Source organism: Capra hircus, chromosome 15 (genome assembly GCF_001704415.2).
Source record: "Capra hircus breed San Clemente chromosome 15, ASM170441v1, whole genome shotgun sequence".
Classification (NCBI taxonomy): Eukaryota; Metazoa; Chordata; class Mammalia; order Artiodactyla; family Bovidae; genus Capra; species Capra hircus.
Genome location: NC_030822.1, coordinates 43,663,357 through 43,686,552, shown reverse-complemented (window position 1 = coordinate 43,686,552; position 23,196 = coordinate 43,663,357). Strand labels below are relative to the sequence as shown.

At 43.2% G+C, this 23,196-nt stretch overlaps 1 protein-coding gene across 1 annotated transcript in view; it reads right to left on the bottom strand.

The window, feature by feature from the left end:
• Nucleotides 1-23,196, bottom strand: part of SPON1 (spondin 1) — a 311,073-nt gene that overhangs the window by 198,089 nt on the left and 89,788 nt on the right. The window contains exon 3 of the mRNA XM_018059584.1: nucleotides 21,674-21,807. Coding sequence (XP_017915073.1) covers nucleotides 21,674-21,807 — 134 coding nt within the window. The remainder of the gene's footprint in view (nucleotides 1-21,673; nucleotides 21,808-23,196) is intronic.

The following is a 23,196-nucleotide window of genomic DNA, read 5'->3' as shown; positions in this document are numbered from 1 at the left end:
AGGAGAGAAAAAAGAAAGACAGACAAGCAGGATAAAGAAAAGAAGAAAAGCAAAGAAAAACAATCACATTTCTTGAGTGCCAGCCACCTCTGACCCAGGCACACTTCTTCCTACTCCACCATCAGGACCACATTCAGGATGCCAAATGCCCCTTCCTTTATCTGGCCTCAGGACAATCCCACACAAGTTTCCTCTGCTGTGGTCTTCTGTAGCTCACAAGCTGATCTCTTTGGACCTTCTGCACCAACTCAGACTAGGCTGGGTTCTCCCCGTTTCAGCCCTGTGCTCTTCCCATGTGTGCCGCCCACTGACCGGTCCATCCATTCCCACAAGCGAAGCTGCACTCTGCATCCTTGCTGCCTGGCATGGTTCCTCCGAGGAATCTGTGGCGCTGCTGTGAAGAAGCCAAGGAATAAAAGGACACCCCAGCCTCTCAGACCTAACAAGTCCTGGCCTGTCTTCTTGATTGAACCTGATCAATGTCTTCTCAGACATGCAGATGTCACCACCCTAATGGCAGAAAGCGAAGAAGAACTAAAGAGCCTCTTAATAAAAGGTGAAAGAGGAGAGCGAAAAAAGCTGGCTTGAAACTCAACATTCAAAACACTAAGATCATGACATTCAGCGACAGAGGATGAGATGTTCGGATGGCACCGACTCAATGGACGTAAGTTTGAGCAAACTCTGGGAGACAGTGAAGGAACAGGGAAGCCTGGCGTGCTGCAGCCCATGATGTCACAAAGAGCTGGACACAGTTGAGTGACTGAACAGCATCTTCTCATCCTCACCTTAGCCCAACCTTCTGGGAGGAGGAAACCAGGAAGAAAATGGAAAAAGAAGGAAAGAAGAGAGGAAAGGCACAAAGGCAGTTCTTCGCTTTCCCTTAACCCCTCCTGCCTTTGAGCCGAGTCTGTTTAATTCGAAACTATTTCAACCTTAAAAAAAAATTCCAGAACAGTACAAAGAACTTTTTTCCCCTGAAGCATTTGAAAGTAAGTGGTTGACATGATATCCAGTCACCTTGAGCACTTTCATGTTTTCCCTGCAAACAAAGATATTCTCTTATGTAACCACAATGTAACAGTAAGACTCAGGAAGTTAACATTAATGCATCTAATCCCCAAACCCTATCTGAGTTTTGACAAATGTTCTTTTATGCCCAGAAGGTCTTATTTAGAATCACAGCATTGCCATTAGATTATATTTAATATGCCTTCTTCAATCTGGAGCAGTTCCTCAGGCTTTCCTTGATTTCTTTGACTTTGAAAGTTCTGAAGATTACAGGTCAGTAAAGGTTATGCACCTTGAGCAGGAATATCACAGAAATGATGCTGTGTTCTCACTGCATCCTGTCAGGGGCACAAAATTTAAATTCAGATTTGTTCCAGTACAGGTGTCTGCTGAACTTCTCCATTCTAACACTCCTGGCTTTCTCTTTGTAAGTTAATATTTGGAGGGCAGGTATTTTGAGATTATATAAACATCCTGTCCTTTATCAAACTTTCCAATTATGCATTTATTTATGTCTTTTAAGCCTTTATTGTGTGAATTTATAGAAAGTCAGGATCAGAAGGGTTAAAACAGAATGTCTACTTCTCTCATAGTACTTAACAGGCTGTGTTATAACTAATTTTTAAAATATAAATTTATTTATTTTAATTGGAGGATAATTACTTTACAATATTGTATTGGTTTTGCCATACATCAGGATGAGTCTGCCACAGGTATGCACGTGTTCCCCATCCTGAACCCCACTCCCTCCTCCCTCTCCGTACCATCTCTCTGGGTCGTCCCAGTGTACCAGCCCCAAGCATCCAGTATCATGCATCGAACCTGGACTGGCGATTCGTTTCATATATGATATTACACATGTTTCAATGCCATTTTCCCAAATCATCCCACCCTCTCCCTCTCCCACAGAGTCCAAAAGACTGTTCTATACCTCTGTGTCTCTTTTGCTGTCTCGCACACAGGGTTATCATTTATTTAGCTAGCATAGGTATTTATTTATCTCAATTGGCCTCTAATTTCTCAATTTCTCATTTTATTTAATGGGTTGTAATCTGCTACTACAAACTCTATGGGAACTAGGCTACTGTGTATTTGTGCTTGGTCTTCCTCTTGTCTCAATGTTATATTTTCATTTTTATTTTTCCAGATCTTGATTTTTTAAAAATTTAGCATGACTATTCTGTTTTATGTTTTCCTTAACACTGTTTCTTAGTATTTATGGAAATTGGCAAGAAGCAAGCAAGCAAGCAAAACGAAACGAGATGCAGAAAGACTGAAACTTAACAGTTTTTAAGTTCAAAAAACCATTTATAATTTTTGTCCTAAGTGCCAGAAACTGGAATTCACTTCTAGGGGTGAACCACTTCTTTTGTCTTAGAGACATTTTTGTGATAATCTTCACTGTATTACAAATGTAAAGCCATAATAATGCTAATGATAGTAATATAGCCTTGTACAGAGTTGCTTCTGGACCAGACACTGTTCTAAACACTTTACATATATTAAGTTATCTAACCCTCAAGCAACCCTATAAGGTAGGTACTATTATTATCCCCACTGGACAGGAGAGGCATCTGAAGTATCCAGAGTTCAACAACTTGCCTGATGTCATTTCCAGGAGGTGGAGTCAGAACTCAGTCTTAGCCTGTGTGACCTGAAACCATCCTCATAACTACAATATCAAACAAACCAAACCAAGGGAAACTGGGTCTGGATTTGGGCCAAGTGGGACTCCTACAGGGCACTCTCTTGAGGGGGAAATCAACTGGCCCTTGATGTTGGGAAGAGAGCCTGATGCCCACCAAGTGTTACAGCAGTGAAACCCCAAGGATGATCTTTGGCTTCTGGGCCCTGAGAATAGCTAAATCTATAGGCTAGTGACATAGGGCCTCTGTGTTATGATTCTCTCCTCTGACTGCCCAAGCTTTTAACACCATCTTACTACCACTGTTGCTTAGCCTTAGCTGTGATGTGAGGTAATGAGGGATGGGCTCCATGAGTGGAGGAAAGGTGGGGAAGCAGTGGCTGGAGGAGTCTGCTGCTGCTAAGTCACTTCAGTTGTGTCCGACTCTGTGCGACCCCATAGATGGAAGCCCACCAGGCTCCCCCGTCCCTGGGATTCTCCAGGCAAGAACACTGGAGTGGGTTGCCATTTCCTTCTCCAATGCATGAAAATGAAGTCGCTCAGTCGAGTCCGACTCTTTGCGACCCCATGGACTGCAGCCCACCAGGCTCCTCCGTCCATGGGGTTTTCCAGGCAAAAGTACTGGAGTGGGATGCCATTGGCTTCTCCGGGAGGAGTCTAGACTCAGGTAACCAAGTGGCAAGCAACAGGTCAGAGTTTTGGATACCATAATAATTGTCCTAAAGAAAGTGACAGTCGCTTAGTTGTGCCCGACTCTTTGCAACTCCATGGACTATACAGTCCAAGGAATTCTCCAGGCCAGAATATTGGCGTCGGTAGACTTTTCCTTCTCCAGGCAATCTTCCCAACCCAGGGGTCGAACCCAGGTCTCCCTCATTGCAGGCGGATTCTTTACCAGCTGAGCCACAGGGGAAGCCCAAGAATACGAGAGTAGGTAGCCTATCTATTCTCCAGCGGATCTTCCTGACCTAGGAATCGAACCGGGGTCTCCTGCATTGCAGATGGATTCTTTACCAACTGAGCTATCAGGGAAGCCCAATAATTGTTCTAGGATTCCCTCAAATTCTTGGGTGGTCAACCTGGCAGAAACCTAATCTTTCTATGTATGTGCGTGTGTGTTAGTCACTCAGTTGTGTCTGACTCTTTGTGGCCCCATGGACTGTAGCCCACCAGGCTCCTCTGCCCACGGGATTCTCTAGGGAAGAATATGGGAGTGGGTTGCCATTCCCTTCTCCGGAGGATCTTCCTGACCAGAGATCAAACCTGGGTCTCCTGCATTGCAGGCAGATTCTTTACCATCTGAGCCACCAGGGATTAGTTCCTGATTAATAATCTGCAAACAATATTTTCCAATTAAAGAAATGGGGGGGTCACCCTTTGAGGAGTCAGACTTGGCTCTCAGGGAGCACATCTCTGGTTCTGTTGAGAGCATCCTGCTATTTCGAGCAGTACTGGGTTAGGCTGTGGATCATTCCTCTGTCCAACCGTGACTTAAGAGCTGGGATCCAGGATACCTGCCAACGTTATCGTTGGGATGGGCTCCTCTTTTGTGTAGCACACATCACAACTGTTGACTGAGGAAGCAGGCAAGGTGGGTCTTTCCTCTCCACGTACGAAGAAATGCAATGAGTGTGTTATCGCATCTAGAGTCCCAGCAACAGAGGCCTTGTCGATGAGGGACTGGGGGCCTGTGACTGGACACATGACAGATGATACAGAGTAGGACCCAAACTCAAAAAAAGCGAGGATAGAGGAATCAGATCTGGGAAGTGGGTTTGCATAGTGACACAGCTGGTGTGAAGGAAGATTCTTCCCAGTGATGTGGACTGGAACAGTGGGGCCTTTTCAAGGATGTTCTGACTCATCAGATTTCTACGTGGAGCCACAGATGTATTTAATTTTATACACTGAGACTGATTTGCACACTGTGAGGATGCACGAATCCAGCTGCCTGAGCCCCATAAGCATGGTAGAGATGGGAGAGTGAGTGGGAGACCCTGGCTGCCATTCCAGGGGCTCCGCTCTTGCCAGCCTCTTGGTTCCACAGCCACAGGACAGGCCTCAGCCTCGCACCTTTCATCTGGGGTGACCAATCACCACCACTCCTCGGTTTTCTCTTGCACTCTGGAAGGCTTTTCTGGGTAGCTGGGATTGTTGTTCAGAGTCTAGGTATAATTACCGCAAGACAGCCTCTGACTTTAGGAAAGAAAAAAAAAAAAAAAAGAACTCTGGACCACATTAGGAGATGACAGTTAACCAGTCCTGCACCTCAAACTGCAATTAGAGCAATTCTGATGTCATCAGTAATCGTATCGATTTATGTTTTGAAAAGAAACCAAATGATGAATAAAATGATTATTTCTGTTTCTGCTTTCTCTTCTCTTTCTCCTCAAAAATTGGCAATAACACTAAAGTCAAATTAAACATCTGTTTGAAAAATAAGCCCGAGTGCTGATGACAGCTGCCCTGGACTTACAATGCACCACAGCTGTCAAACCTTAAATTAACAATGATTTTCATTTACGAACAGCACAGAACTAAGATATTTAGAGCTTTTTCTTCTCTATTTTCCTGGCTTACAGGGGCTGTTAAATGCAAAATGTTAGGGAAATACCCAAGGAAAAATGTAGCTGAAATCAGCCTACAATAATTAATCATGGAAGGGCGGGGTGGGGGGGGGGTTCTTTCTTGTTGTTTAGTTGCTAAGTCGTGTCTGACTCTTCTGCAGACTCTTCTGACTCCCCATGGACTGTAGCCCGCCAGGCTTCTCTGTTCATGGGATTTCCTAGGCAAGAATATTGGAGTGGGTTGCCATATCCTCTCCAGGGGATCATCTTGACCCAGTGATTGAATCCACGTCTCCTGCCTTGCAAACAAATTCTTTACCACTGAGCCATCAGGAAAGCCCTTCTTTCTTCTTACTTAATCTCATTTCTTCACTGGCTTTAGTTTGGGTGTTCTCTGTAGCAATCAGGCTTGCAGGAAGGCAAACAGTTCAAGGAGAATTCTTTGATTAGTGGTTGCAAATGGATGGTGATGGATCTATGGAGAAATGTCATCTTCTACAGCACAGAAGACCCTCTGCCCATTTTTCTAGAGCTGTTTGTCTTCAGTGGACTTCAGCCCACGCTTCTTCCAGATGAAGTAATGTATGACTAGGTATATGACTTTGTTACCCTGTGGTTACATGCTGCGTTTAAAAGATCTAATCAAGCCATTTTGGTGACAGGATAAAATCTGCCAACCTGTTTTACACTTATTTCATGAGATCTGCCAAGACGGCAGAGTAGAAAGAGCCTGAGGTCACCTTCTCACATGGGCACACCCAAATCATAACTATTTGCAGAACAACTAGCAATGAAAAAGACTGGAACACACCAGAAAAGAACTTCTACAATTAAACACATGAAGGGGCCACAAGCAGATGGGTAGGAGGGGCAAACTCAAGACAAAGCCCCTGGATAGGCAGATAATTATACTGGAGAATAATGACAATGCAGAGGTTCTCCCACCATTTCCACCTCCACTGTCTCATGAGAGTTCTGAGCCCCGCAGCATGCTGCCCACCCCAGGGTTCCTGCACTGAGAAGATGAGCCCCCAGAGCATTTGGCCCTGAAAGACAGTGGGGCTTGATTTCAGGAGCCCCAGGGACTGGGTGAAACAGAGACTCCAGTCCTTAAGTGCGCACACGAAATCCCACAAGCTCCAGGTCCCAGGGCAAAAGCAAGTAATTTGATAGGAGCCTGGGTCAGACCTACCTGCTGGTTTTGGAGTGTCTCCTAGAAGGGGTGGAGGGAACTGTGGCTCACCTTAGGGACAGAGACACTGGCAGCAGCCATTCTTGGAAGCTACTTCTATCATGTGGATGTGGGTGCTGGTTGGGGTGCTGGTTGATGCTCGTGGTGCCTTTTTGAAATCTCCCTCCAGCTCATTAGCCCAACAGCCTGCAGGTGCTGAGATGCCTCAAGCCAAGCAATTAACTGGGTGAAAGGAGAGACACAGCCCAGCCCATCAGCAGACAGGCTGCCTAAAGATCTCCTGAGCACACAGCTGTCTCTGAACACAGCACAGCCCTACAGAAGGCCCAGGACCTAGCTCCAGCCACCGGAGGAACCAGTCCCAGAATCCTCTGGTCCCTGGCCCTGCCCTCAGGAAGCTTGTGTTGGCCTCTAGACTAGCCTCATCCACCAATTGGCAGACACCAGAAAACCACAATCCTGCAGTGGAGTCTGTGGACCCAGCCTATAGCAGGCCAGACTTTTCCCTGGGAGGTCTGAACTCCTGTCCTGCCCACCAGCGGGCCAATACACTTACTTTATGACCCCAAGAGACAAAGTAGGTTTGGAACCATCTCTTTGTCCTCTTCTACCGTTGTCCCAGAGTCATCACTGTCCTTCCCAGGTATGGGGTGAGGCTCAGGAGTGAAGCAACACAGCTATTGTATATTCCCTGGTTAAAAAAATATATATGTGGATTGAAAGGTTAATGTAGGTCTTATAACATCTGGTGATTTTTCACAGTTGCATAAATGTTTCCATCTTTATTTTGTGACCATTTCATGTCAAAAATGTTCACAGGGACAAACAAATTGTGGCATATACATGTAATGGAACGTTATACAGATATATAAAGGAATGAAGTACCAACACATGTTATAATATACATGAGCCTCAAAAACATTATGTAAGTGAAAAAAATCAGAGGCAAAAGATCACGTACTGCATGATTCCATTTATATGAGTGGAATTCACTGAGATAGGCAAATCCATAGAGACAGCATGCAGATTGGTGGTTGCCACGGGCTGAGGAGAGGAGAATGACATTCACTGCTTGTGGGTAAAGGGTTTTACTGTGGAGAACTGGAAATATTTTGGCGCTAGATAGAGGTGGTGGTTGCACAGCACTGGGCAGGTACCACGTGCTACCAAATTGATGACTTCAAAGTGGTTAATTTTGCGATGTGAATTTAATTTCAATTTTTTAAATGTCCACAAGGTCTAAACATCATGTTTTGATCTCACTGTGATCAGGGTCCAAAGTACCTTGGCGAGCCCTGCTCCATCAGTGAAAGGAGTGGGACTGGCCTTGCTGCCGGGGCTCTGGGCCCTGGTGCACCTGTGCTTGTCCATGCCCCACCGAGTCGTGGCCACTCCAGCTCCCCCTGCAGTGTGGGTTTCAGTGATCCATCTGAGCCTCAGTTTCCTGCTGTGCCTAGATTGGCTCTACAGCATATACTTCCTGTTTAATTCTTCCCAGTTTCCTCCCTGGGAGCTGGATCCTATACTCGGGGCTCCAGCTGCTGAATGAAATTCTGCCACCTGCTCCCCTGCAACCATGCCACCACCAGCCTCCCAGCAAGCCCTGGCATCTGGATTCCACCTGTTGGGTGGTAGTCTTGGAGTATCTAGGCTTTCCTGAACCAAGCACATACTGCATTTTAACCATAGCTTTGGTCTCTAACTGTTCTCCCAAGAACCAACACTTCCATGGGTCTGGGGTTTCCCACCCCATTTTCTGTTGATTCTTTGCTTCCACCCCTAGTTAGCATTGCTGAGGTCCTTCCTAGTCAGCCTCAAGGGAGACTCACTCTGTTTTATGACAAAAGAGCCCATGGTTCTTCTCAATACCTAATGCCAAAAAAACTGTGGGGTAAGCTGCACTTCAGCCACATCAGGTCCTTCTAACCCTGCCACCTGCCTCTGAATCATACACAGAGTCATCACATGTGGGTTTTGTGGTATTTCTTTCCAAAATAAAAAGAGTTGGTGAAGCTGAAGTTACATGAAGTTACAAAGTATTATGAGCTCTGGCTGTTTCCTCCTAATACTCATCCTCCCTTCCCACTAACAAGATTTTCTCTTGCCAGGTCCCTGGGTTTGTTTTCCATTTTCTAAATGACATTTAGTTTCTTCACTTTGGAAACAGTATCCGAACCCACGACCCCCCCACCTCCCCTGCCGCCACATCTGCCCCTGGTTTATAGGAGGGACTCTTCCCTTCCAGGCTTCACAGGCCAACTGAGGCAGAAGGCAGGGGTGTGGGGGTCAATGTAGCTTGATGGTGATTAGCTAACAATAAGGACTTGGGAGTTGGTGGAAGTGGGTTAAAAACCCAGCCCCATCACTTAACTGCTTTATTACCCTGAATACAAACTCTCTAAACCTTAGTTTTCTCATCAAGAAAATGGGAATAGTATTATGAAGACCCCACAGGGCTTTTATGAAGATTAAGTAAGATAAGGCATGCAATGCACCTAGCATAGTTCTTGGCATCAATGTAAGCTGCTATTATCCACACTAACTGACGCAGTGAGCATCGCTATACGCCTCTTCACATCCTCTCATCCCAACTCTGACTCCATCCACTGTTGCAGTGAGCAGCTCTGTCCATGTCATTGGATGGTACACACCTTGTCTGTGTGGCCTACCTCTTGCTTCCTGTCCCAGAGCTTCTCTGATGCTGCACTGCATGTTCAGAATCTGATGAATATTCACCTAATTGCAGTCCAGATTTGCAGGGCATTAATGCTTGTGGGGCTACCCTTGATGAGTGGAGGATAATGACTTTCCCCTTCATTCCAGGGCACACAATTCTGAGATACATGTCATAAGGCTTTTCGAAAAGTCCTAGAGGATCAAGTATCATCTAGGACAGGTTAACAACACTTGATCAAATAAGTCCACAACCCTCTGCCCCTTATCTTCCCCAGAATCACTTCCCAAATAAACTGCCTGAACACAAGACTTTGTCCCAGTTGGGCTTTTAGGAGAGCCTGGGCCAGGAATCAGCAGGTATTGCTCGCATTTCTAGCACTGGGTATACATTAGAGCAGGGGTCAGTACGCTGTTTTCTAGAAGGCTCCATTTAAAAATTATTTTAGCCTTTGTAGGCTATAAGGTCTCTATTGCAACTTCTTGATACAGCTGCTGTAGGATGAAAGCGGCCCTAAACAATACATAAATGAATGAACCTGGTTGTGCTCCAATAAGACTTCCTTTATAAAAACAGGCAGTGGGCCAGATATGGCCCACAGACTGTGGTTTGCCAACTCCTGTGTTACGGCCATGAAGATGAGTACAATTGACCCCCTCCTCTGTGAAGCTCACAGCCTTGGGTGAGTGGAAGAACACCTAGAAATGGACTGTAAACGTGTCTGGAAACGTCACTGAGCGCCTTGGACCCCATGCTAAGGAATTTTGGCTTTATACTTTGGTGATGGAACACTGAAGATGTTCTCAGATCTTATAGCAGCTGCATCTGGGAACAGGTTATTTCACTGGCAAGCAATGAAGTGCTTGTTTTTAACATTTCTGTGAAACCCTGTCCTGCCAGAGGGCTGCCTCCTCTGCTCCTCCAGCACCCTAAGTGAGACTTCCATGAGCAAACTTCCCATCAGATAGCTAAGTTCCCTTATCTCATACCCTTGAGACCAGACATGTCTCAGAATCAAGAATATTTTTGGATTTCAGAAAGATAATATTTTTCATATATTTCATAACATCCTCATCAGGGTCTGGGGCAGCAGCAAATACATTAACATTTACACTGAAAAGCTATAAGTAACTTGAAGTCAGCTCAAGGCAGGCTTGAGCCCTAAAAGAGGAAAATGTCTTCCTATTTTAGAACTTTTTAGATTTCAGAAATCCAGATGAAGGACTATGGGCTTGATATGTGTTTCACCTCTAACTGTGACACCCTCAGAGATAGCCTCTGTGTCCTCATTGACTGCATGCAGGAGGTGCTCAATAAATGTTAGAGAGTGAGCAGACAAGAATGGCAGGAGAACAGTGTTCATGGAGGGATTCAGGGGAAGATGAGGCTGGTCAGGGATCTGGTAAGGGACAGAGGGAGACTTTAGTGCTCTGATCAGGATTCTGGACTCGATCTGGAAGGTGATGGAGGGCTCCCTTCAAGTTTGATATGTAAGTGGTGTTGCTCAGCTGTGTGAATGAGGACAGCAATTCTTATGCCAGTGTGAGGAAGATCACAGGGAGGAGCTAGGGGAACAGTACAAGGTTCCTGCAACAGTGAGACAAGAAGTGTCTGCGAATAAGGCAGTCAATGTAAAGCTAGTGAGGGAAAGAAGAGACAGACTTCACAGATGATGACGATGTTGGAGAGGAAGCTGCAGCTGAACTTGGCCCATCTGAGATGGTAGATTGCAGTACTCAGATCGCAGATGCTTCTGTTTGAATTTCAGCTCTGTCACTTACCCTGTGACCTTGAGCAAGTTACTTAACCTCTTGGTACCTTGGTGTCCTCCTTAGTATCCAGTTCATGGGGTTGCTGTGAGGATTAAATAAGCATTTGTAATGTACCCAGAGCAGGGCTTGGTGCTGGGCTGTTATTACTGCCTACCACCAATCATTGTTTTATGAAGTTGAACTCCCCAAATGGTTTACCAAGTGACTGTCTCCTTCAGAGTAAGGCAACCCACATCTCAGACTTTCCCAGGAGGTGACAAGTGAGTGTCATAAATCTAGTAATAAAGCTATGGAAAGAGAGGATCACTTCAAAGGGACAAAACTTTTATCAGACTTAAGGGCATAGGACTTCCCTCTGATGGGGTCTGTAAGCATCTATTCTATTCAGAGTCTTCTTCTTTCAGTCAGTCACTACTTTGATATAAAAATCTGCAGCACTATAGCATGCCAGGGAAACTAAGTGCTGGGTCATTCACTTGCAGGGAGAAAGCTAGTAAGAAGACTGCCTGGAAAGCCTGTAATTTAGAAATGTTCAAATCTTTGCATCCAAATAGAAAAGAAACGGTGTCAGGTTTGTGCCAAAAGGAAATTCATAATCGCTCGGTGCTTCCCTTCCCAGCCCTCCTGGGCAATGGAACATAATCAGCGAAGTGGGCTTCAGAACTGTCATCTACAGAAACTGAGCTGCCTTCCCCCCGGAATATTACCCAAACAGAGTAACACAAACACCCATTTTCCCAAGTGAGGGCTCTGCAACAAAGTTAGCATCTCCTCTTTCATATTTCCTGAATTTTGCTGCCAGATTTAAGCATCCTTACTAACATTTTTAGTGAACTTTCCTCCCAGCATGTCAGTCCAGAGTTTAATACTCACTAAGCGCAGGCGGCTGCGAGAGCCGGCTCACTAAGCGTGGGGGAGAGGAGCTACCCCGCGTCCAAGGTCAGGGGCGGCGGCCGGGAGGAGACACCCCGCGTCCGAGGTCAGGAGTGGCTGGGAGAAGCCACCTCGCGCCCGAGGCCAGGGGCAGTGACCCTGAAGAGCCACCCCGAGCCCAAGGCCAGGGGTGGCAGCTGGGAGGAGCCACTTACGCCCGAAGCCAGGGCCGGCGGCTGGGAGGAGCATCCCGAGGAGCAGTGGCTGCGCAGGCACAGGAGGGCCATTGAAGGTCAGGAATGGCGGTGGTAAGGAGACACCCCTCATCCAAGGTAAGAGAAACCCAAGTAAGATGGTAGGTGTTGCAAGAGGGCATCAGAGGGCAGACACTGAAACCATACTCATAGAAAACTAGTCAATCTAATCACACTAGGACCACAGCCCTGTCTAACTCAATGAAACCAAGCCATGCCTGTGGGGCAACCCAAGACTGGCGGGTCATGGTGGAGAGGTCTGACAGAGCGTGGTCCACTGAAGAAGGGAATGGCAAGCTACTTCAGTATTCTTGCCTTGAGAACCCCATGAACAGTATGAAAAGGCAAAATGATAGGATACCAAAAGAGGAACTCCCCAGGTCATTAGGTGCCCAATATGCTACTGGAAATCAGTGGAGAAATAACTCCAGAAAGAATGAAGGGATGGAGCCAAAGCAAAAACAATACCCAGCTGTGGATGTGACTGGTGATAGAAGCAAGGTCCAATGCTGTAAAGAGCAATATTGCATAGGAACCTGGAATGTCAGGTCCATGAATCAAGGCAAATTGGAAGTGGTCAAACAAGAGATGGCAAGGGTGAGCGTGGACATTCTAGGAATCAGCGAACTAAAATGGACTGGAATGGGTGAATTTAACTCAGATGACCATCATATCTACTACTGAGGGCAGGAATCCCTCAGAAGAAATGGAGTAGCCATCATGGTCAACAAGAGAGTCCAAAATGCAGTACTTGGATGCAATCTCAAAAACGACAGAATGATCTCTGTTCGTCTCCAAGGTAAAACCATTCAGCATCACAATTATCCAAGTCTATGCCCCAATCAGTAATGCTGAAGAAACTGAAGTTGAACGGTTTTATGAAGACCTACAAGACCTTTTAGAACTAACACCCAAAAAAGATATCCTTTTCATTATAGGGGACTGCAATGCAAAAGTAAGAAGTCAAGAAACACCTGGAGTAGCAGGCAAATTTGGCCTTGGAATGCGGAATGAAGCAGGGTAAAGACTAGTAGAGTTTTGCCAAGAAAATGCACTGGTCATAGCAAACACCCCCTTCCAACAACACAGGAGAAGACTCTGCACACGGACATCACCAGATGGTCAACACCGAAATCAAATTGATTGTATTCTATGCAGCCAAAAATGGAGAAGCTCTATAAAGTCAACAAAAACAAGACCAGGAGCTGACTGTGGCTCAGATCATGAACTCCTTATTACCAAATTCAGACTTAAATTGAAGAAAGTAGGGAAAACTGCTAGACTATTCAGGTATGACCTAAATCAAATCCCTTATGATTATACAGTGGAAGTGACAAATAGGTTTAAGGGCCTAGATCTGATAGATAGAGTGCCTGATGAACTATAGAATGAGGTTTGTGATATCGTACAGGAGACAAGGATCAAGACCATCCCCATGGAAAAGAAATGCAAAATAGCAAAATGGCTGTCTGGGGAGGCCTTACAAATAGCTGTGAAGAGAAGAGAGGCGAAAAGCAAAGGAGAAAAGGAAATATATAAGCATCTGAATGCAGAGTTCCAAAGAATAGCAAGAAGAGATAAGAAAGCCTTCTTCAGGGATCAATGCAAACAAATAGAGGAAAAGAACAGAATGGGAAAGACTAGAGATCTCTTCAAGAAAATTAGAGATACCAAGGGAACATTACATGCAAAGATGGGCTCGATAAAGGACAGAAATGGTATGGACCTAACAGAAGCAGAAGATATTAAGAAGAGGTGGCAAGAATACACGGAAGAACTGTACAAAAAAGATCTTCATGACACAGATAATCATGATGATGTGATCATTAATCTAGAGCCAGACATCTTAGAAAGTGAAGTCAAGTGGGCCTTAGAAAGCATCACTACGAACAAAGCTAGTGGAGGTGATGGAATTCCAGTTGAGTTGTTTCAAATCCTGAAAGATGATGCTGTGAAAGTGCTGCACTCAATATGCCAGCAAATTTGGAAAACTCAGCAGTGGCCACAGGACTGGAAAATGTCAATTTTCATTCCAATTCCAAAGAAAGGAAATGCCAAAGAATGCTCAAACTACCACACAATTGCACTCATCTCACATGCTAGTAAAGTAATGCTCAAAATTCTCCAAGCCAGGCTTCAGCAATATGTGAACTGTGAGCTCCCTGATGTTCAAGCTGGTTTTAGAAAAGGCAGAGGAACCAGAGATCAAATTGCCAACATCCGCTGGATCATTGAAAAAGCAAGAGAGTTCCAGAAAAAAATCTATTTCTGCTTTCTTGACTATGCCAAAGCCTTTGACTGTGTGGATCACAATAAACTGTGGAAACTTCTGAAAGAGATGGGAATACCAGACCACCTGACCTTCCTCTTGAGAAATCTGTATGCATGTCAGGAAGCAACAGTTAGAACTGGACATGGAACAACAGACTGGTTCCAAATAGGAAAAGGAGTACGTCAAGGCTGTATATTGTCACCCTGCTTATTTAACTTCTATGCAGAGTACATCATGAGAAACACCGGACTGGAAGAAACACAAGCTGGAATCAAGATTGCTGGGAGAAATATCAATCACCTCAGATATGCAGATGACACCACCCTTATGGCAGAAAGTGAAGAGGAACTAAAAAGCCTCTTGATGAAAGTGAAAGAGGAGAGTGAAAAAGTTGGCTTAAAGCTCAACATTCAGAAAACTAAGATCATGGCATCTGGTCCCATCACTTCATGGGAAATAGATGGGCAAACAGTGTCAGACTTTATTTTTTTGGGCTCCAAAATGACTGCAGATGTTGATTGCAGCCATGAAATTAAAAGACACTTACTCCTTGGAAGAAAAGCTATGACCAACCTAGATAGTATGTTCAAAAGCAGAGACATTACTTTGCTGACTAAGGTCCAGCTAGTCAAGGCTATGATTTTTCCAGTGGTCATGTATGGATGTGAGAGTTGGACTGTGAAGAAGGCTGAGCATTGAAGAATTGATGCATTTGAACTGTGGTGTTGGAGAAGACTCTTGAGAGTCCCTTGGACTGCAAGGAGATCCAACCAGTCCATTCTGAAAGAGATCAGCCCTGGGATTTCTTTGGAAGGAATGATGCTAAAGCTGAAACTCCAGTACTTTGGACACCTCATGCGAAGAGTTGACTCTTTGGAAAAGACTCTGATCCTGGGGGGGATTGGGAGCAGGAGAAGGGGACGACAGAGGATGAGATGGCTGGATGGCATCACGGACTTGATGGACATGAGTCTGAGTGAACTCTGGGAGTTGGTGATGGACAGGGAGGCCTGGTGTGCTGCGATTCATGGGGTCGCAAAGAGTCGGACACGACTGAGCGACTGAACTGGACAGCTCCTTTATTCCTCTTGAATCGATCAACCTCTTCATCTTGATACTGAAGAACTTCTATGATTTAGCGATGGATCTTGGCACCCAAAGACCTTCTAATTTCACCAAGTCTGTCTGGTTACTGTCACCCAGAACTACCATATTTACTCTCACCTCCAACTTCTCACAGCAGTTTTCTCCCTGTCCACCCCCTTCACTCGGAATGACCTCTTCCCTTCTGTCCATTTATCCGAACACTACTACTTTCTTCAAAGTATCAACTAACCTTTCTAAGGACTTCTGGTGCTCCCATTTATATTCTTCATGCATCTGCTTTCTGACTAACCATGTTTAATTTGTCCCCAGTTCATGTCTGGCTTAGATTCACTAACTTTTGCATACATATTTTTATTTATACCACAGCTTGATTTCAGCTAAGTGTCTTGAAAGTCAGGAGCCTTGTTTATACTCTGAGACTTTCTCAGCACTGGTCAACTCAGGGTACATAGCATATGTACATTGGATACTGATTCCCAACACCACCTTCCACATGAAAAAGAAGGAAACTTTCTCAGCTAGACAACTTGGGTGTTTCTCAACTTGAGTCAAGGCATCAGTTTGAAACCTGTACTTCCTATTATACTAAAAGGGAACCATAATAGTATTCCCATTAATGTCAGGAATAAGCATGAATGCCACTATTTATTGTACTAGAGGTGACAGATAATCAACTAAAACATGAAAAAGCAACAAAGGTATATTTATTATTTCCCAAAAGAATGAAAAAAGAAGCCATTAGAACTATCAAGAGAGTTAAGCACTGCCTAAACTCAGACTCAAGGTACAAGAATCAATAGCTTTCCTAAACATAAGCAATCAATGATTAGAAAGTTTAATAGGAAAAAAGAGCCCATTTGCAAAAGCAATAAAACTATAAAATATCTATGCCTGGGGGGAGGAAGCCTCACAAGAATGTGCAATCTAAATGAAGAAAAATTACATTACTTTCCTGAAGGACATAAAAGACCTAAATAGGAGATATTCCATATTTCTAACTGGGAAAACATTGTAAGGATGCTATATATGAAAACATTCTGTAGGGTTTGCAATACCATTCAAAATCCCAATATAAGTTTCTATTAAACACAATAAACTCATTTTACAATTTGTCTGGAATTATGAATCTGCTTGAATAGCCATAAACATTTTGAACCCGAAGATTAATGAGCAATGACTTGCTATCAAAACATCAAATAAAATTGTGCTATGAAATGGTATGGGTTTTGTGCAGTGATAAAAAGATCAACAGAACAGAATGGATCTGTATAAAAATTTCATATTTGATTAAGTAGCACTTCAAACACAAGGAAAGGACAAACTATTTGACAAACGAATGTGCAACAATGACCAAGCCATTCTGAGAAAAGCAAGCAGACTTGGATTTCTCATCTGTGCTGGCCAGCTCTGGTCTGCCCCTCCAGCCATCGTCTGCATCCTTCCACACCCTGATCTTCGCTGGAGAGGAGAATCTGCGTGGACTCTAGCAATGGGCTCTGTTGTCCTCATAGTTGAAGCCAAGGTCAAAAGGGAAAACTGATAGGGAATCAAGGTTGGGGTCCCTGTGGGGTCACCTCAGGCTAGTAGCTTCCCTTATCCAAAGGTTTCAGCTCCTGGGAGGTGGTGGTCTTTTCTGTTTATCCTCTGTGTCCTCCCCTTATCCCTTTAGGCCTAGGCGCTAAAGGCTCTTCGCACTTCTTTTTGGCCACATCATTGTCTTCCCAGGTGGCTCAGATGGTAAAGAATCTGCCTGCAACACAGGAGACCCGGGTTTGATCCCTGGGTCAGGAGATCCCCTGGAGAAAGGAATGGCAACCCACTCCAGTATTCTTGCCTGGAGAATTACATGGACAGAGGAGCTTGGCAGGCTACAGTCCACGGGGTCAGAAAGATTTGGACATGACTGAGCAATTAACACTTTCATCATAAATGGACCCCTGATTCAACTGATCTTTTGGCAATTCTGCTGAGTGTGCCATTTACCTTCCGTTGAGGCCTACTGATACCATATTATTGACAAAAATAAATTCCAAGAAGATTAAAGACCTAAATTTATTTTTAAACCTATAAAAATATTAATAATATGGGGATATATTTATAAACCTGGCTGTGTAGGAAGATTATTTTTAGACAGGATACAAATCAAGATTCATAAGTGAAAGAATAGATATATTTGATTAAAATCAAAATTTCAAATTTCTGGATGATGAAAGCAAAGTTAATTATGATGATGAAAGCAAAGAAAGGTAGAAATATTTGAAATTTATAACAAATTGTTATTATCTGTACTGTATAAGGATGAATTATAAACATAAATTTATAAAATTATATATTTATAGACATTTATATATAACATTTATATACATTTTATATAAAATATGTAATATAAAATATATTTTATACATAATATATTTATATATAAATATGCAGAAATATATGTGCTGTGTGCTTAGTTGCTCAGTCATGTCCGACTCTTTGCAAATCCACGTACTTCAGCCTGCCAAGCTCCTCTGTCCTTGGGGATTCTCCAAGCAAGAATATTGGAGTCAGTTAGCATGCCCTCCTCCAGGGGATCTTCCCAACCCAGGGATCAAACCCAGGTCTCTCACATTGCAGGTGATTCTTCACCGACTGAGCCACCAAATTTATATATAAACATCAATTAAAAAAAACTATCAGAAAAGTGGACAAGGATGTGAATGGCCATTTGCAGAAAAGAGAAATGGAATAAACATTTGAAAAGATTCTAATATTACTAGTAATTGGGAAAATAAAAATTACCAGAAAATGTCACTTTTAAATATCAGATTGGCAGAACTTTAAAGAATGATAAACATCAAGAGTTGTTAAGCAAGTAAGAAAACAAATTCTCTTGCTCACAGTCAGGGAGAGTGTTTAAGTTGGCAAGCTTTTTAGAAGAAAATCTGGCAGTGTCTATTAAAATTATAAATGTGTATCCTTTATGATCCTACTTCTTGGCAGCTACCATGGACAAAAACTTGCATATTTGCTCAAGCAGGCATATATAAGGATGTTTATTATAGCATTATTTGTAATTGTAAAAAACTGGAAACAATCTAAATGTCCATCAACTATGGAATAATTAACACATTTTCACAGTAGATTATATGCAACAGTTTAAAAAGAGAGATAAACCCATATGTTCTGACCTGGAAATATCTCTAATACATTTTATTTAGTTAAAATCCATTCAATTTCAGGACATCATGCAGACCATGATACCATTTATATAAAGGGTACTTATATGTTTATTTATATATTAATACATATAAATGCACACATTAAAGTCTAACATATACACACCAAATTGATATCTATTGCTACTTTGGGGTAGAAGACTGTGGGATTTATCGGGAGAAATGTCAGGGATTTTTCAATTTTTCTTTATTCTCTGTTTTTCTGTATTTCACTATTTTCTATAACATGTGACATTTTTCAATGTGAATGTATTTACATTTCACCTATAAAATCATTATTTCTTTAGTGAGTGGTTGTAGGTTATATTTAATTCCTTCAGAAAAAGATGAAAGGAAGAACACGGGACTTTAGCATTAAATGGACATGCACCTTCAAGAAACTGCCTAATTCACTGGGACTTGTGACCTCCTGCATGAAAAGGGGAAGTCTGTTGTGAAGATTAAGTTAGACAAAAACTGCTAGATGTGTAGCTGAGTTCACAGTAGACAGAAAGTATTGGTTGCCCCTTTCTCTCTCCTCCATTGGCCTCTGAGAACGTTGAGGGCCAAGATCTTAATCTCAGTTGCCTATATAATATTGACACCTGTGCAAACAGAAGTTCAGTTACATTTACTGAAAGAATGAGTGACTGAACAAGCCTCATTTGTTCAGTGCTAATTTATAGACATATGTTCACATATGTTCATTTTTAATGTAAACAAGGAGATGACTTTCTGGCTTCCAACAGGAAAATCAAGTATGTCCGGTTTATGAGAACAATAAATCAAAGAAAACCAGACATCTATGCCAAAGGGATAGAGTTTTAGAGAAAGTGAAAGTGAAAGTTGCTCAGTCATGTCAGACTCTTTGCAATTCCATGGACTACACAGTCCATGCATGGAATTCTCCAGACCATAATACTGGAGTGGGTAGCCTTTCCCTTCTCCAGGGTATCTTCCCAAACCAGGGATCGAACTCAGGTCTCCCACATTGCAGGCAGATTCTTTACCAGCAAAGCTACCAGGGAAGCCCTTTGAGCAAGAAGACTCATCAGATAGATCTAATGTTGGTGAGCCCCAGTCTCTGTGGAGTCGTAGGGCTGCCATGGACAGGGGTGTGGGTATAGGAAAGCCAGGTTGAGAACCCGGTATCCAGCCTAAGAGGCTGAATGAATACACTAATGGTCAAAGGCCAGGGTGTGACAAAAGAACTCTGATCCCCAGCCTCTGCAGCAAATGGCCTAGGAAGCCAAACCACAACCTATGCAGCCATGAGTCCAGCATGGTTAGGACTTGGTCAGTGATGCCAGCTCTCGAATTCTTGCCCCCACTGCCTCCTCTGTTTCCAGCTCAGGACCAGTCAGGGAAAGCCAAATATGTTCTCCAAACCAACCACGTCAGATGCTTCATTTCTAGTTAGCCTGCTCTCAACTTCCCCACACCAAATATCTCCAGTCAGAAAGTACCTTAATCTTTTCTGGTTTTTTTTTTTTTTTTCACTATAAAGCTTTCCCACTCCTCACTTGTCTTTGAGTCTCTGCCAGATTCTAGAGATGGCAGCTGACTTCCCTTGCTATAGAGCAACCTCTGAATAAATAGCTTCTGTTCTCATTTCAGTGGTCTGCATTTATTTCTACAAGGCCTTCTCCCACATTGCAGCTAGATACTAGATTCATATTATATATGGAGTTTATAGTTATATATAAATTCTACTGCTAAATTTAAAAAATCACCAATGTAGATTAATGCCAAAAGTCAAATTTCTCAAGGAATGTGAGAAAAGATGCTCAGTTTGCATTAAGCTAAAGAAAACAATGATATCCATACAGATGGTAGCAAAGCCAGGCCAAATCCAGGGCTGAGTCTGGACAATGGACAGAGGCTCCAGCTATCTCTGTGGGGTTTTTTTCTTTTCCCTCCATAATCCAGGCACAGTTGGATCACGAAACTTCAGTGACTAGAGAGCCTAGGTAAAATCCCTTCTTATCAGTCTCTTCTCAGGACCAGGCTGGACTTGTAAGTCTTCAGAAATGTTCTCCTGCCAGAGGTTCAAACAAGTGAACCAAATACATACATAATGCCTTGGGGGATCTAAAGAAGTGGAAGATGGTTGGGAAGTTCCCAGCTCCTAACTCCAGAAAAAAGTGTTTCTTAGATGTTGGCATTGGAGCCTTGCCCATCTACCCATGACTATTGGCCTTCTGAAATCCTAAACTCCCCAGCATCACTCTATAGAGCCTTTAAATATATTTAAAATATGGTATTTAAAATCGGTGATAACTGTATTTCTCAAACTGCTGAATGTTAATAGATGTCTCAGCAAAAAAGGAACTTTGCAATCAAGTTTAGGAAATGTTGGGTGTAACCAAGTTAAACAGATTTCTTTTTGGCAGGACTTTGCAAAACCTTCAATATGTTAATATATGTTGTGAATTGGCAAGAAGGGGATATATAACATACAGAATTCTCCAAACTTATTTAACCATAGAAACTGATTTCCTGCCCACCTGTTTACATCTCCCTGAACATCATTCTATAACATACAATTTTGGAAACACAGGTTTGAGATAATGCTGTCTTTCAGAGGAAAACCATTGACTGGCTAATACTTCTCATCACCTATTGTGACTCACCTAAAGGAGGATCAAGAGGCCCCAGAGAAGTGGTGCAAGAGGGTATTTTTGATGGGAGAAGGAAGAAGATAGGATTATAAAGCTGAGCCTGGGGCCAATGGAAGTTATATTCAGGTCTCAGTCCACTTAGCACAGTTTAAGGATATAGAGCATTAAATTCAAGATGGAGGAAGCCAAAAATTATCCTCAGCAGGGTTGTAATTTTTCTTAACCAGCTGTTGGATTATTATCTCCAGGAAGATAGTGATCAGAAGATCACTATATGAGAGGAGCATGGAGATTCAGGTAACTGATACTTTTTATAGCACTTTAGGAAAGACGGCCCATAATCCTGTTTTATAGTCAAGATAATGGAGGGCAGAGAGATGATACAACTTGTCTAAGGCCCCAGGAAAGCCACTTTTCCTTTTGCAGCCACACCATGAGCCACAAAGGGAAGGGAAATGAAGAGTTCCAAGGATTCCGTGTTCACTTACTTTAGAATTACGCAGCCAGTTCCTGCAGGTGGCGCTATCCAGAACACCTGGATCCGCGTCCGCCTCCGTGGGGTGCTTTCTGTGACGGCAACGGGGCAATTACTCATAAACTGTGTTTCTTCTTCATCTATGATCTGTGGAGAACCAGTGGAAAATAGACACGTTAAAAGGCAATGTCACTTTGGGAAGTTGTCGTGTTGACAATTCCTTAATTTTAGTTTTAAATCTGTCATTTTCTGTTAGCAGTTCTATGTCCCCAGGACACCAGAATACTGCCCGGCACAGAGTCCCACTCAATGTTTGTTCACTTAACATAAAGACAAGAATATAGCTCAGGTTCTCTTCTCTCTGGGACCAGGATCTTATGTCAGCACTTTGAGGGACAGGCCACTAGGTGATGATCTTGCTCATTGATTACAATAACCTAAGGTGGAGGATGGGCAAGAGAGAATCCAAAGCAAACACTACATACCTAGACTTCATGATTCAATCTTGTAACTTGAAATTAAAATGTTAAAAGAAAATCCCCCATCTTGAAGGAAGTATCCCAAAGTACATAGAGTCACCCAGTTTTACGCACTTCTGCAACATTTCCTATCTTTATTTGTGCCTTTTGTTGGTGTTCTCTCAAATTAGCCTTCAAGGTTTTCTGTGACATTGCAGAAAAGTTGGTAGTCATCCCCATCCCTCAAAGCTGTTTTCACCATTTTTCCTGCTTGCTTCTGGGTCTGCTGCCAGGACTTGCCTATCCCTCTCATAAAACCACAGAATATTAGACCTGGAAGGATCTTTTGGGGGAAATCATCTAAGTCCAATGGGTCTTAAGTGCCAACCTCAATTGATTGGTAGTAGCCTGGAGAATCCCAGGGACGGGGGAGCTTGATGGGCTGCTGTTTCTGGGGTCACACAGAGTCGGACATGACTGAAGTGACTTAGCAGCAGCAGCAGCAGGCTGTATCATGAGTAGTGTTAATATTAAGAGATAACATTTACTGAGTGTTTAGTATAGGCTAGGCACTAAGCTGAGTACTTTATATGAATTATTCATTAAATTTTCAAATACAATTTAGTGAGACTATACCCATATTGTATTTATTTTACTTAAAAACATTTTTTAAAATTCCTCTTCTTTAGGAAAGCAGTTAAAAATTGTCATATTATATATTTTCATCACTGTTATCCAGTGGTGAAACAAAGACATTTTATTTATCTCAATATTCTTTTTATTCGTCTCTCATTTCTCTTCCATATTTACTACTCACTCATAAGAATTTGGAGAAGGCAATGGCAACCCACTCCAGTACTCTTGCCTGGAAAATCCCGTGGACGGAGAAGCCTGGTGGGCTGCAGTCCATGGGGTCTAGACACGACTGAGCAACTTCACTTTCACTTTTCACTTTCATGCATCGGAGAAGGAAATGGCAATCCACTCCAGTGTTCTTGCCTGGAGAATCCCAGGGACGGGGGAGCCTGGTGGACTGCCGTCTCTGGGGTCACACAGAGTCATACACAACTGAAGCGAC